Here is a 13,283-nt window from a genome sequence, read left to right as displayed (position 1 = left end):
AAGAAAGAAAGAAAGAAAGAAAGAAAGAAAGAAAGAAAGAAAGAAAGAAAGAAAGAAAGAAAGAAAGAAAGAAAGAAAGAAAGAAAGAAAGAAGGAAGGAAGCTGGTTGGGCATAGCTCTCCTCTGACACTGTTTGTTTGGTTTGGAGCACTGCAGTTTCTGGGGCATTTGGTTAAATATAAAGAATGTTGAAGACAAGTAGTATGTCCTCTTGACCTTCAGGTAATCAAATTTTAAAAAAACCAAAACAAAACAGGAAAATAGCAAAATGCTGGTTATTACATAAAAACAAACAAACAAAACCCAAACCAACCAACTAACCAACCAAAAAGTAAAACAAGAAAAAAAGAAAAACAAGAAACCCCCACACCCCCAAAACTGTTTTCTGTCAGATTATTGAATCCAGAAGTACTTTACCCTCTTTTCTCACCTCTTTCTATATTTTCTTACTTAATTTCCTTTCCCCAGATGAATTTTTGTCCTCTCAACTTAATCACAAAATATTTTTTCAATTGTTTGAAATGACAGAACAGAAAAATCCAAAACAGTGCTCTATTGATACAACTCAAAATGATTCTTCACTACTGAGCTGGGTCAATGGTAATTTACAAATAGTTTTCCTCCAAAATTGCTAAGTGCTGACATGGAATGAATGTCTTCTTTCATCACCATTCACCAGAGAACTTGCTTGTTGAGGTTTTTTTTTTTTTTGGGGGGGGGGGTGGGGGTGTTTGGGCTTAGGTTTTTTTTCAGTTGTTCTGTTTTTAACCAAGCAGCTTCTTCCAAAAGATGGTTTCTTGACAGTGCTACTTAAGTTGTAAAATAAGAGTATCCTGGTTAGAATGTTATTTGCACAGAACAGAGTTCATAGCTAAAACAAGAAAAAGACCTTGATAATTCTATGAAAAAACTAAACTAATACAATGCATGCATTTACTAGTTGGGCCTTCTCTTGAAGTTATAACTGTACCTTGTCAGTGATCTCTACCAAATCCACAATGTGTTTCTGGTGTCTTTTTGTTGTCCCTCCCATGCCTCAGGAAGTTCTTCTATTATTGTGTATCATTATTTTGTTCCTGTGAGTCCTTGGAAGAAAGGTATTTGAATAATGTTAGGAGGTTGTCATCCCTCTTGCTGGGAGGGAGAAAGATAATGTGTTTTTTCCACATGTAAGCACTCAGTGATCCCAACAAAAACAGCATTGCAAATTGGAACTACAAACGACACAAAATTCCCTGTATGTTCTGCTAATAGCAGTGATGAAAATCTCTGCTAATGACTTTGAGAAATAACCTTGCAATCTCTGGCATCTGCATCAGCTAGAGAGATAAAGTTACAGCAAGTCCTTGGTTAACATATTCTCAACAATCCTCCAAACCTCAATTACCATGGAAACTACTTATCCTTAAGGCAGTAAGGATAGCTGAAATATTTTCTCTTGACAAAAACGGGAGTGAGGCGAGAAATATATGGGATTGTACATAATGAGGCCTTTGATCTTTCATTTACATCTGTGTTAAGCAGAAGTAATCTCAGTGAAGCAAGTTGAGTTGCAGAACAAAATTTGTTTACAGGACAGAACAAGGTTTAAAACATTGTCTAGTTCTGATTATTTCTAGATATTTTTTCATTATCTTCATATGTTTATGTTAACAGATTTCTTTTTCCCTTTTCTAGTAAGAGAAACATAGTAAGGACAAATAGTATTTGTATATAAAATGAGTAGACACCAAGCTTTGAAAAATGCTTGGGGCAAATGGAACCAATCAGTCCCATTGAAGCTCAGAATTTTGCATTCTGAGATTAAAAATGCCTCCAATTTAGACCAGGTCCCCCAAAATCCCTGAGTACTCAATTTCTATAAAACAGTGTGTAGTCCGCTGTGCAGAAACATTTGCGCACCTCAAAGCAGCTCAGGAACAGAAAACCTCATTTCTGTCTTTATGTAAATTGAATCTCTAATTTGCTGTAGGAGTTCTTGTTTCATTTTAACATCAAGTTTAACAGATTTTAATGGAATAAAAATAACTTTTGGGAACATTACCTTCAAAACCCCTATGGTTCCTAATAACCAGATGCTCCCCCAGAAGTCACTGTGAGCAATAGTCTGAATGTGAAAGCTTGCACATGGGCAGGCACTGCTGGGCCACGATGTTACCTGCATTAATGTAAACCCATCAGTGTGTCATGTTTGCTCAAAGCTTCCCACTTTGACAACTAACTCGGATTATTAGTTACACTGCAGCAATAATTCCTATGAAATACACTGATCTTATCTCCAGGTTCCCTGTCTGCTGAGCAATGAGCCCGGACATGTCGTGGGCCGAGAGGTGGTTGTGCTCTGCGCTGGAGCGGGCTCACCTCGAGTACTGTGTGCAGTTTGAGCACCCCAGTGTAAGAAAGACATTAAACTATTAGCGAGTATCCAAAGAAGGGCAACAAAGGTAGTGAAGGGCCTTGAGGAGAAGCCGTGTGAGGAGCAGCTGAGGGCACTGGGTCTGTTCAGCCTGGAGGAGACTGAGGGCAGACCTCACTGCAGTTCCAGCTTCCTGAGGAGGGGAAAACGGGAGGCAGGTACTGATCTCTGCCCTGTGGTGACAGTGACAGGACCCAAGGGAATGGCCTGAAGCTGAGTCAGGGGAGGTTTAGGCGCACATCAGGAAAAGCTTCTTCACCCAGAGGGTGGTTGGGCACTGGAACAGCTCCCCAGGGCAGTGATCACAGCCTGACAGGTTCAGGAAGCCTTTGGACAATGCTCTCAGGCACATGGTGTGACTCCTAGGGTATCCTGTGCAGAGCCAGGAGCTGGACTGGGTGATGTTCGTAGGTCTCTCCAGCTCAGCACATTCCGTGCCCCTGCGAGCGCCATCGCCGCACTCCGCACCGCCCTGACCGGAGCCGCCCCCGGCCCCCCAGCCCGGCTCCCTGCGCATGCGCGGCGCCGCCCGGCGGGGCAGAGGCCAAGGGTGAGGGGCCGGCCCCGCCCCGCGGCAGCAGCGCCATGGCGGGCGATGGCAGCGGCCCCGTGCCGGGCGATGGCCCCGTGCCGGGCCATGGCACCGACCCGTCCGCCCCGCAGCGGGTGCTCTTCCCGCCCACCTTCAGCGTGTCCGAGATCAAGAACAAGCAGCGGCGGCACTTCATGTTCCTTCGCTGGAAGCAGCAGCAGAGGAAGGTGGGGCGGGCTGTTGCCGGGGGGCGGGGGAGGCCCGCGTCTGGCGTGTCTGGCTAACGGAGCGCTGTCCCTCTGCCCGCAGGAGAAGTTAGCCCTCAAGAAGAAGCGGAGGAAGGAGCGAGAGGCCCTCGGAGACAAAGTAAGGGCTAGATGGTCTTTAAAGGTCCTTTCCAGCCAAACCATTCCATGATTGTATGCGCTCTGTGCTCGCTGGCTGTGGTTGCCTTCGGAGGTACTGTTGTCTAGCAGAGGTATCAAACAGCTGATTTCAGAAACATTGTTGCTCCTGTGTTAAATGATGCTGCAAACAGGCAGACTGAGTTTTAAACTAATGACATAAAAGCAGGCCACTCTTGAAAAGTTGTTTCTGATGTGATTGCTATGGCATTTGTGTTGACATTATTACGAATTATACTCTAATAGTAATTTGTATAAATTAAAACAATCAAATCTGACCAAACCGTGCTCAGACCAGTTACCTGCTGGATTCCAAGCCTAGTCGTGAACAAAGGTTTTGCTTTCTTTTCTGAACTGATTGAAGATAGTCAGATGCAAGTTGCTGTATTACAAGTCTCACAAGAGTAGTGTAAGTTAACAGGGTAAACATGAAAGGCTGTTAGTCATTAAATTGTAGATATGAAGGTTAAAAAGTGTTGCTGTTGAAAGCAGGATCCTTTTCTTTCATGGAAGAAATAAAAGTGGATAGAAAATTCCCCTCTATTTTTGTTTTTTTTGAAAAGTGACACTGTTCTAGTGGTGCTTCTGTCCATCTGGTGCTCTCTGGTGTCCCAATACCTGTGCATGTTTTTAATCAAACTTCTTTTTTAAAAGTGGCATCAAAGAAATACTACATCCAATTCTGTGTAGAAATATACACAATATTGTGGTAGTATAAATGTGGTGTTTGCAATGCATTTAATAATTACATGAATGTGTTATGTTAATAAACTTTATGTATTTTAGGCACCTCCAAAAGCCATACCAAAGACTATTGAGAATCAGCGAGTGTATGATGAAACCACTGTAGATCCCAATGATGAAGAGGTAACTGCTTTAATTTCTGCATGTGCTATTAAGTTGACCATTTTTTTTTCTAAGAAGGGACATAAACTGATTGATGAAACTGAACATTCACCACTTTCCCGTTAATCTGTTGATGAATTACTTTTTACACATGATGGGTTTAAGAGGTGTTGTCATTTTTCATTATGTATATTAAATAATTGCCTTTTGCATTACTGATATTGGTAGTAAAAGCTGCCCATGTTCATCGCACTAGATTCTCAAAAACATAAAACCCACACACCTTTGGATGATTAATTACAGAATAGATCTTGTGAATTGAAATTTAGATCAGATTGAATAATTGCTCGTCAGTTATTTCGTACATGGTGGATTTAACAAGGCTTCTGTTCTTCCAGGTTGCTTTTGATGAAGCAACTGATGAATTTGCACCATACTTCAATAGACAGACAGTTCCCAAAATTCTTATTACAACATCAGACCGACCCCGTGGGGTATGTATATTTTACTTGGAAAGTTCTGAGCAACCAACTGATTATTAGATACCAAAGTTTGATTAATGTACTATGATTGGTACATTAAAACTGAAAATAATAGCATTTGCGTGGATTTTTTTCTGTCATTTTAATTAGTGCCCAACAATAACCTTGTATGTGTATGTTTGTTTCCTCCATAACAAAAAAAACAACCCTGTGCATGTGTTCTTATATTGAAATGATCAGCATTGCCTGATTGGAGAGATTACTGGCATAAAAGAAATTGCTTTAAAAATAAGAAAAAATACACCTCAGACAGTTCAGCTGAAAACTCAGACATGAGTTCCTGAAGAAATAGTTGTATTTTATTTTGAGATGCCGTGAACTTTTTGTAAACCAGTGTCCTTAATAAATAGTGAGTGTGGAGATTATGCTTTTTGCATTTTCCTGCTTTTCTGTGATGGAGGGAGGGGGGAAAAAAAGTCCTTAATAATACGTATCTCTGGTGTGCTGCAGTCTTTACTGCCAATGAATGTTTTTGCACTAACCGAATGAAGTAATTGAATATCTTCAAATCTTTACAGATATACTGGAAGTAATGTATGCTCAGGGAGGGTGGTTGGAATGACCAACCCCCTGTTCTCCTGATAACTGAATTCAGTGCTGAATTCCGCACATTGCCATTTAACTCCCGTGTTTTGCAGAGAACAGTGAGATTCTGTGAGCAGCTGGCTACTGTTATACCCAACTCACACGTCTACTATCGAAGAGGACTGGCTTTGAAAAGAATCATTCCACAGTGCATTGCGAGGGACTTCACGGATTTAATTGTCATTAATGAAGATCGCAAAATACCAAGTATCCTTTTGTGTGTTTATCAGGGAAAGAAAACAATTCTGTAGTGTGCATCAGAGACCTACTATATTCTGTTTTCTTTCTCTTCACAGTACAAATTACAGAGCTAAAAATCAGATCCAACTTGTGTGTCTGATGGCTAATGGAACTGGGAGTGTGTAGACAGTTGGGACTTTTTTGTTTGTAATGCATGGATAAGCACTGTTACTATTTCAGTAAATTTAACAGTTTGATTAATTAACAGATTTTTCTGACCAGGAAGATCCATTTTATTTTTCTGACAAGATAAAACATTACTAATTCGTAAGGGAGAAAGCAATAGAGGATAACTCTTGTTAGCAATTGAAACAAAATGTTTCAAAACAAAATTGAGAAGGCTAGTTAACTAGTTTGGGAATGTATGTCTGAAAATTTAACAAAACCTTGGGCATAGATTATGGATCTAAATCTCATGTAATACTGCATTTTCTGAAGACTGTTCCTCTGTAAATTGCATGTTCAGTGTTACCAGCCTTTTTTTTTTAACTTCGTGCACAGATGGTCTTGTTTTAAGTCATCTGCCTGATGGTCCAACCGCTCATTTTAGAATGAGTAGTGTGCGTTTGCGTAAAGAAATAAAGGTGAGACTCAAAAAAAATTTGTAAAGTGGGTCATCAGTTGGGCAATGATAAATACATCCAGTCTACTTCAACTGTCAAAACTGCATTTTGATATAATTCAGCTGATCTTGTAAAGGTGTTTTTCTGGTAAGCTAACAGGAGGCTAAGGATTAGTGTATACTTCATAAACAGCATATTTCCATTTTCAAGCTTATTTGCTGAATTTCTTTAACTGCCAAGTATTTTATAATGTAAGTCTGACGAGTATTTTTAAAATGTCATTAAATAGCAGATGATAACTTTATCAACAGGAAATACCCCATGTCTAGCATACACACAATAGGGTATATAAAATCAGCAGTATAAAAGGTTTCATTAGCTGTAGTCTTGAATAAAACATAGTTCTTCTTACAGCCCTGTTACCTCTTCTGTAGTATTGCTTACTTAGCCCTGCTTACGTAGCCCTAAGGAATTTGCAGTAAAGTGTGTTTTCTTCTTTGATGTATGTATTCTGTAATCAGTTTTTATTAAAGAAGCCCATATATTCTCAGTCCCATATACCCTTAGTTGGTGTGAGTACAGAGGGAATACACCTATGATAGGTAGAGTGGATTATCTGCTATAACAGGTTCTGCCAAGAGTAAGAATTGGTGCAGGAGAGAGAAATGTAAAATTACTTGTGCTTTTTCATTTAATTTATATTATTGAACCAAAGATCCTTATCTTACCAGCTGCTCCTTTACTTATGAAGTTGTGTTTGAAAAAATTATTAGGGCATGTTATCAGCCCTGTCTTCCTATTTCAAACACTTCTTTGATAATACATTAAAATCCTTTTGCATTCACTCTGTTCTTTGCATTCTTATTACTCCCATTTCAGCGAAAAGGGAAGGAGCCCACAGAACACGTCCCTGAAGTGATCCTGAACAATTTCACAACGCGGCTCGGCCATTCCATTGGCCGCATGTTTGCTGCTCTCTTCCCACACGATCCTCAGTTCATTGGAAGACAAGTAGCTACATTTCACAACCAGAGAGACTACATCTTTTTCAGATTCCACAGGTGATGTTTTCCACAAAAGTCATTTACAAGTGAGAGAGAATACTCTTGTAACTTAATTCCTAATTTTAATTCTTTTCTTCCCCAAGATACATCTTCAAGAGTGAAAAGAAAGTGGGAATTCAAGAACTGGGGCCACGTTTTACATTAAAGCTGAGGTCACTTCAAAAAGGAACCTTTGATTCCAAATTTGGAGAGTATGAGTGGATTCATAAGGTATGTCTTAATAATGATGAAAGTCCTGCTTGGGGAGACTAAACCTGGCATGAAATGTACAAAAAAATCTTACCCTAGAAAAGCAGTGTAAATGCAGTTCTCAGTGTGGAAGTGTCTAACTAAAGTTTTTAGAGGTATATTTTGAGAAACATGCAAAGCAGAAACATTCTGCTGTAGTCCAAGTCAAAAATAAAAATAGCAAGGATGATGAAATATCAATATACCATGACTACTTAATTTGCAACTCTACTATACCATAACTACATTTCACTGTCCACCCTGCTATAAAATGGAGTGGTCATCCTTGTTTGTATCCTGCATTAACTTCCTGGTAAACAACTTTTCTTTTAAATTTCAGCGTCGAGAAATGGACACAAGTAGAAGAAAATTCCACTTATAAGTGAAATCTGCCAATTGTGGGTGACCAGGAATACAGCAGCTGCTTTCAACTATGGATGATCTTGGACTCCTAACTAATGATAATGATGCTGAACAGTATCTGTCTGCAAAAAGACAAACAGCAAACATTAAAATTTTCTACAGCAGCAGATCAAGTAGGATGTCCCTTTCTTCCTGTTTGTAGCTAACATGACAAGGACAGTGACTTTTTCCAGTTTAGGAGGAAAAACTACAGCCATGTTTGAACAACCTGTCATGTAGCTATCACTAAGGATTTGCCAGAAGTGCTGCTGTTCTGTAGAAACAGATTATGCTTCACAACATCAAAGACAGTAAATATGTTGGTTAAAGAAGTTTTCAAAATAAAGTATTTCTAGTTTTACAGTTTTGTTTTATTTTTTTCCATTAACCCAGACATCTTCAGTTAATCAGGTAAGAGATAAATATTTAAAACTTATTTCTAACTTACAGTATGCTGTTCCCTGACAGTATGGGCATAGTTTTCCAAAAAAGTTCTCCTATCCAGAGAACATGGAGAAGGCAGTATGCAATCCATGATATTTTATTTCATTAGCATTTTGCATAAAAGAGGCGTGTTGCTCAAGTTACAAAAACAATATGCATAACTCAGGTATCTCTTTTGTAAATACCATATTGACAAGAGGTGTATGTGCCCAAAGCAGTTGAAAGTAAACAAAGACAAATGGGAAAGAATTCGTAAAACCTCCCTACAAGAAGTACATAAAGCTATCATCTAAAAATGCTGCTCAGTGACTATGTGAGGTCTCTGAGCAGGGCTTTCCCCATTAAAATTTTAAAAATGCTTCTTCAGCCTCACAGCTACACTGGAGTTTGTATTATCTGCATATAAACTACTGTTTTGCCTTAAATTGGCACATTCAATGGCAGCTAAAAGGTCAAGTTTTCTTTGAGTTACTTTCTTTTCATATATAGCTGTAAGTGCTTTTTCATATTTACCTAATGAATAAGAAGGCTCATAGAGTAAGTTACCTCCTAGGGTAGAATTACTTATTAAGATAAAGAATAATTTACTCTGTCTTTATTTGATGTCTATGATATGGGACAGCTGTATAGCTGAACTATAAACAGTCCAAAATTTTTTTCTGTTCTATTTCTGTTATGCTTCTAAGTATGGTACTGCTGGAGCCTCATTGTTCTGTAGGACTGTTAACCCCAGGCAGACTTGCAGCAGCACAATATTTACACTCCTTTCTCTGCTCTCCAGCTGCTACAGAGTGATGCACTGACTGTGAGGTGCCACCATACCCAGAAGTCAATCAAATTCTTACAGTAATTTCAAGACCAGACTAAGTCAAGACACTTTTATTTTTTGCTTGGCATATAAAACTGATTCCCTTATGAAACAGAAATATGTAACTAGCATACAGTTCATCTGGAGAGGTAGATGGTAAGAAGTTTGACGACAGTAGCACTTTTAGAGTTAGATTTGGCACATTAAAGCTAAGCTTTTGTACAGACTTCAAACCAGGCCACTCCTTGAGGCACTCTGCCCATATACACATCAGCAGGTAGGAAAAGATGCTAAAAGATCTGAAAAACAAAACCAAAATCTAGTTAGAAAGGTATCACTGCTAAATGAAGCAACTGTAAGAACACATATGTTCAGAGTATGCCATGGACAACTAGTTACGAAAAAATATCCTCTTTTTCCACAGCTGTTTTATAAAATATTAGTTTAAAAAATAAACCTTTAATGAAGCCATCCCCAAAGACACAATAAGATAATCAAAGCTCTTACAAAAGAACTGAAGCTTAGTGTCTCCTGGAAACCAAACTGCTAACTGTAAGGATAGAAGACATTGTTCCCGGTCACTTTGTGCTTGCCAAAACACCAGGTATCTATTTTGCCTTTGAAAAGCAGGGAATTTGTTGTGTAACTTACAGATTACACTTCCTCTTCAGTGAGGTGGTGCTGACTGGGCAAACATGAACACTATTGGCTCATCAAGAAAATACAAGGAATTATGACTAAGAAACCACCTCTTTTCAGGAAGTGCCTGCAACAGATACTGTGAAGTGAAGGAGTTTCACGTATAGGTAGTGTAACTAAAATATAAACAAGAGTTCCATTCCAAAGGCTGTACCTGAGAAAGAACATATTAAGCCTTTTATGCCTTGTGTATGCACGTGTGTTGTGAGACAGAGGAAACATTGTTTCCTGATATCCCCACCAAGGAATCCAGGAATTACTTCGCCTTGGCAAACCTTCGTGGGGAATTTTATGTGTCACTGATTAAGTACAGTTTATTAGCTTTGTATAAGTTATCAGTCTATAATGCTTACAATTATCTAATTCCGTCCTTGGATTAGTGCTTATAGATGAAGCTACACTAGTGTAGCATTCAAGAGTATTTTTAAAATAACAGTAGTTGGCAAAAATTCACAATAGAAGTACCTCTAAAAGCTACAAGAACTCTAAAGCACATTTCAGTTATACTGCTGTAATTCACTGCTCAAAACAATGTGGGAAGTGTTTCTGTTTGTTAAATAGGTAAGGATCTACTTCCATACTGTTACTACTCTGGTCTTTAAACATGGTTATTCATGCTAGTACACACGTCTGGAACTCTTCTACAGTCTGCCTGAGGGGAGAACAATTTTAACAATCAGACTGTGGTCACCTTTCTATAAAGCTGCCTTACAGCACAGTATAAATTACAGTTCTTTGGATGATACAAGTCAGCTACACAACCAGAATTTTTCAAGGTTAAGACTCACTATGAGATTCCTAAGGATTGTGAACTACTGTTAAATATGTATCAGGTGCTTTGAAATAACGTCTGTGCTCTCATCTCCAGCAGATCCAAATCAACCAGCAACAGGAAAAGGGAACATGGTAAAATTATCATGCATTTACTGCGGTCAAAATAACCAAGTTATTGTGACTCTCAGAGTTTAGATGAAACTATTCTGGATCTAAAACTCACCTTTCTAAAGAGGTTAGCCTAAAATCTAATCACCAAAATGCCAGATGAGCGAGCAGTCTGCCTGGTGATAGCAGTAGTGCTAATAAACCTATGAAAGTTTTGGAATGAAAATCCAAATGAGTATTCCACTGTTTCTAGTTATTTAAACTGCTACCCCTGTAGTAGCTTACTTGAGTGGAGTATGGGCTTTTAAAACTAAATACTTTTTTAAAAGTATATACTTATTTCTTTTGGCATAGAGGGCATCTCCCCTCCGCAGTGGTCAGTGCTCTTCTTGTGGACCACCACCACTAATCTGTTTTTGGAACTGTTCTTTAGTTCTTAAACTTCTGAAGTCTGTTTTATCTGCTACAATCAGGATTCACCACATATGCTGTCAGGTGATTAATTCTATGTGAGAAAAGGGAAATAATACCCTTACAGAGAGGAAGATACAGCACAATTACTGTACAGCTTGGTTAGTCCAAATAGCAGCTCACTACTTTGCTACGGGTACAGAAACAGGTGGAAGCTATGCAACAGCAAAGTGCTACTCATAATACTTATGGACAGCCCAGTACAGAGCTGTGACCAGAAAAGGGGAGAAGGGACCAAAAATGGGGATCTAGACCAACACCAGGTGCACAAGTCAAATGTTTCTGAGTGCCTTTCAAACAGCCTGTCTTATTTAAATGACAAAAGAGTTTATGAATTGTAATTCAAGAACTTACCACTGAAAGATACTGAAGTAGTTCACATAATTACAAAAACGAACAAACTTTCTGGGGTCTGAATGGATTTGTACTTGATGATACTCCCGTCAGTAGGGGATCATGTTGCGCATTCTGCAGGCAGAATTGCTTCAAGTCAGCTGCAGCTTGAGAAACCTAGTTATAATAAAAGCTGGCATTAGAATTCACTGAACACTCTTTACTGAGGATGTAACAACATTGAAAAGTAGAAAGAATACTACGGAATGATTTTGGAATACAGTTTATGCAGATTTTATACAATGTTTCATTGTAGTTTTTTTGTTTCTTAAAGACAAGAAGTTGAACAATGTAACAATGAAAACTAATTTGGATGTTTCAATTTCCATGTTAAACTTCTAAGTATGAAGGGTGACACACGAGCAATATCTTGGAGATGGCTTTATTACATGTACAAAGATCCTAGTTCTAGCATAAACAATTCAAAAATACTGTCTATGGTTTAACATGTTCTACTCGACTGAACTGGCATTTCATCCTCCCTTGGAAAGCCATCCTTATGATGAGATAATGGGGTTCTGAGCACCCTAATATGGGGGTTTTGGCATGCTTCCTAAAAACTGAACAGTGAAAAATTCTTTGTCTTGCTTTTCTTTGCTGTAACTCTGAACTCATAAAATAGAACGATCAAAGTTTCAAAAAGTTGCATCTTCCACTGGCACTTCGTATCTGCAGTTTGCCCAGCGTTTCCCTGCCGTGCCGGGCGCAGTGTCGCTCGGCACGGCACAAGTTCAATGCACTTCGTGTGCCTGGCACCGACATCTCCATTTTGCCGTGCTGGGGCCAGCCCAGCTCGTTGTACGCCCCGGCTCGGGCCGCCTCTCCCCAGAGCCCGACGGAAGGGCGCTCCTCATCCCGAACGGGCAGCGCGGGCCGCGTCCATCGCCCGGGGAAGCGCTTCGGCCGGGGAACGACCCCGGAGCCCGAGGGGCTGCGGGGAGCGAGCGGCCAAGCCTGGGCAGGGGCGGCGGCGGAGGGGACCCGGCGGTGCTGCTGTTCCGGGCTCGCCTCGGCCGGGGAACCCCGACGGAGCCCCGGGAGAAGCCCGGGCGCCACCGCCCAGCCGGGTCCGCGGGGCGGGGCGGGTCGGTGCCGGCGGCCCCGGCCCGGCCCCAGCGCGGCGAGCGCGGCCCCGGGGCGGTGAAATGGCGGCGCGTCCGCCCCGTCCCGTCCCGTCGCGGCTCCGCGCTCACCTTCACGCGGGTCACACTCGCCTCCAGGCGCAGCTGCTGCACCACCTTCTTCATGGCCGCCACGTTGGAGGAGCCCGACATGGCGGGGTTGGCGGCGGGCTCGGCTCGGCACTCGCGGCACTCGCAGCACAACTTCCCGGCGCGGATACAACTCCCGGACCGCGGCGCCTGCGCACCCGGGGCCGAGGCGGGCGGGGCCGCTCCGTGTGCCCGGGACGGGGCACCGCCTGCAGGCACAGAAACAACCCGCGCCGCCGCGCATTGGTAATGTGGACTGAAAGAGGAGGCTACATTCGCACCAAGGTGGCGAATCTTGGTGATAATATCCAGTGAGTTCCAAGTTTGGAGGTTATTTTGAGGTACAATGAATAAAGTGCCTAACTTTGCTCTTGCTAGCAGTTTGAGTGTTGACTGTAGCTTGGAGGATCAATTTACTAGTCCTAGGTCAGTGCAGAAAGTGCCCGGGGATGGCGGTGAAGCCTGGAGCATGGGGTGACATGAGGTACTGCAAAGTGCAGCATTGTCCGTGTAGGCAGGACCAGCGGCAGGAACCCGCGCTGAGACCGGCTGT

General features: G+C 41.2%; 2 protein-coding genes across 2 annotated transcripts; one reads left to right on the top strand and one right to left on the bottom strand.

The window, feature by feature from the left end:
- Window positions 1–2,982: 2,982 nt before the first annotated feature.
- Window positions 2,983–8,177, top strand: RPF1 (ribosome production factor 1 homolog). Its single transcript, XM_082287354.1, has 9 exons — window positions 2,983–3,175; window positions 3,258–3,314; window positions 4,139–4,219; window positions 4,597–4,692; window positions 5,379–5,532; window positions 6,067–6,149; window positions 7,008–7,189; window positions 7,276–7,402; window positions 7,761–8,177. Exons 1-9 carry the CDS (start codon window positions 3,002–3,004, stop codon window positions 7,800–7,802), a joined length of 996 nt encoding a protein of 331 aa, XP_082143480.1. The 5' UTR covers window positions 2,983–3,001; the 3' UTR covers window positions 7,803–8,177.
- Window positions 8,178–8,347: 170 nt separating this feature from the next.
- Window positions 8,348–12,875, bottom strand: GNG5 (G protein subunit gamma 5). The gene is made up of 3 exons (XM_082287190.1): window positions 12,713–12,875; window positions 11,481–11,636; window positions 8,348–9,373 (listed from the first exon to the last, which is right to left on the bottom strand). Exons 1-2 carry the CDS (start codon window positions 12,791–12,793, stop codon window positions 11,511–11,513), a joined length of 207 nt encoding a protein of 68 aa, XP_082143316.1. The 5' UTR covers window positions 12,794–12,875; the 3' UTR covers window positions 8,348–9,373; window positions 11,481–11,510.
- Between the last annotated feature and the right edge of the window lie 408 nt (window positions 12,876–13,283).

The sequence above is a fragment of the Coloeus monedula genome, assembly GCF_965178545.1.
Source record: "Coloeus monedula genome assembly, chromosome: 9".
Taxonomy (NCBI): domain Eukaryota; kingdom Metazoa; phylum Chordata; class Aves; order Passeriformes; family Corvidae; genus Coloeus; species Coloeus monedula.
Note: the sequence above shows the minus strand (reverse complement) of the source record. Positions and strands in the feature narration are given on the sequence as shown.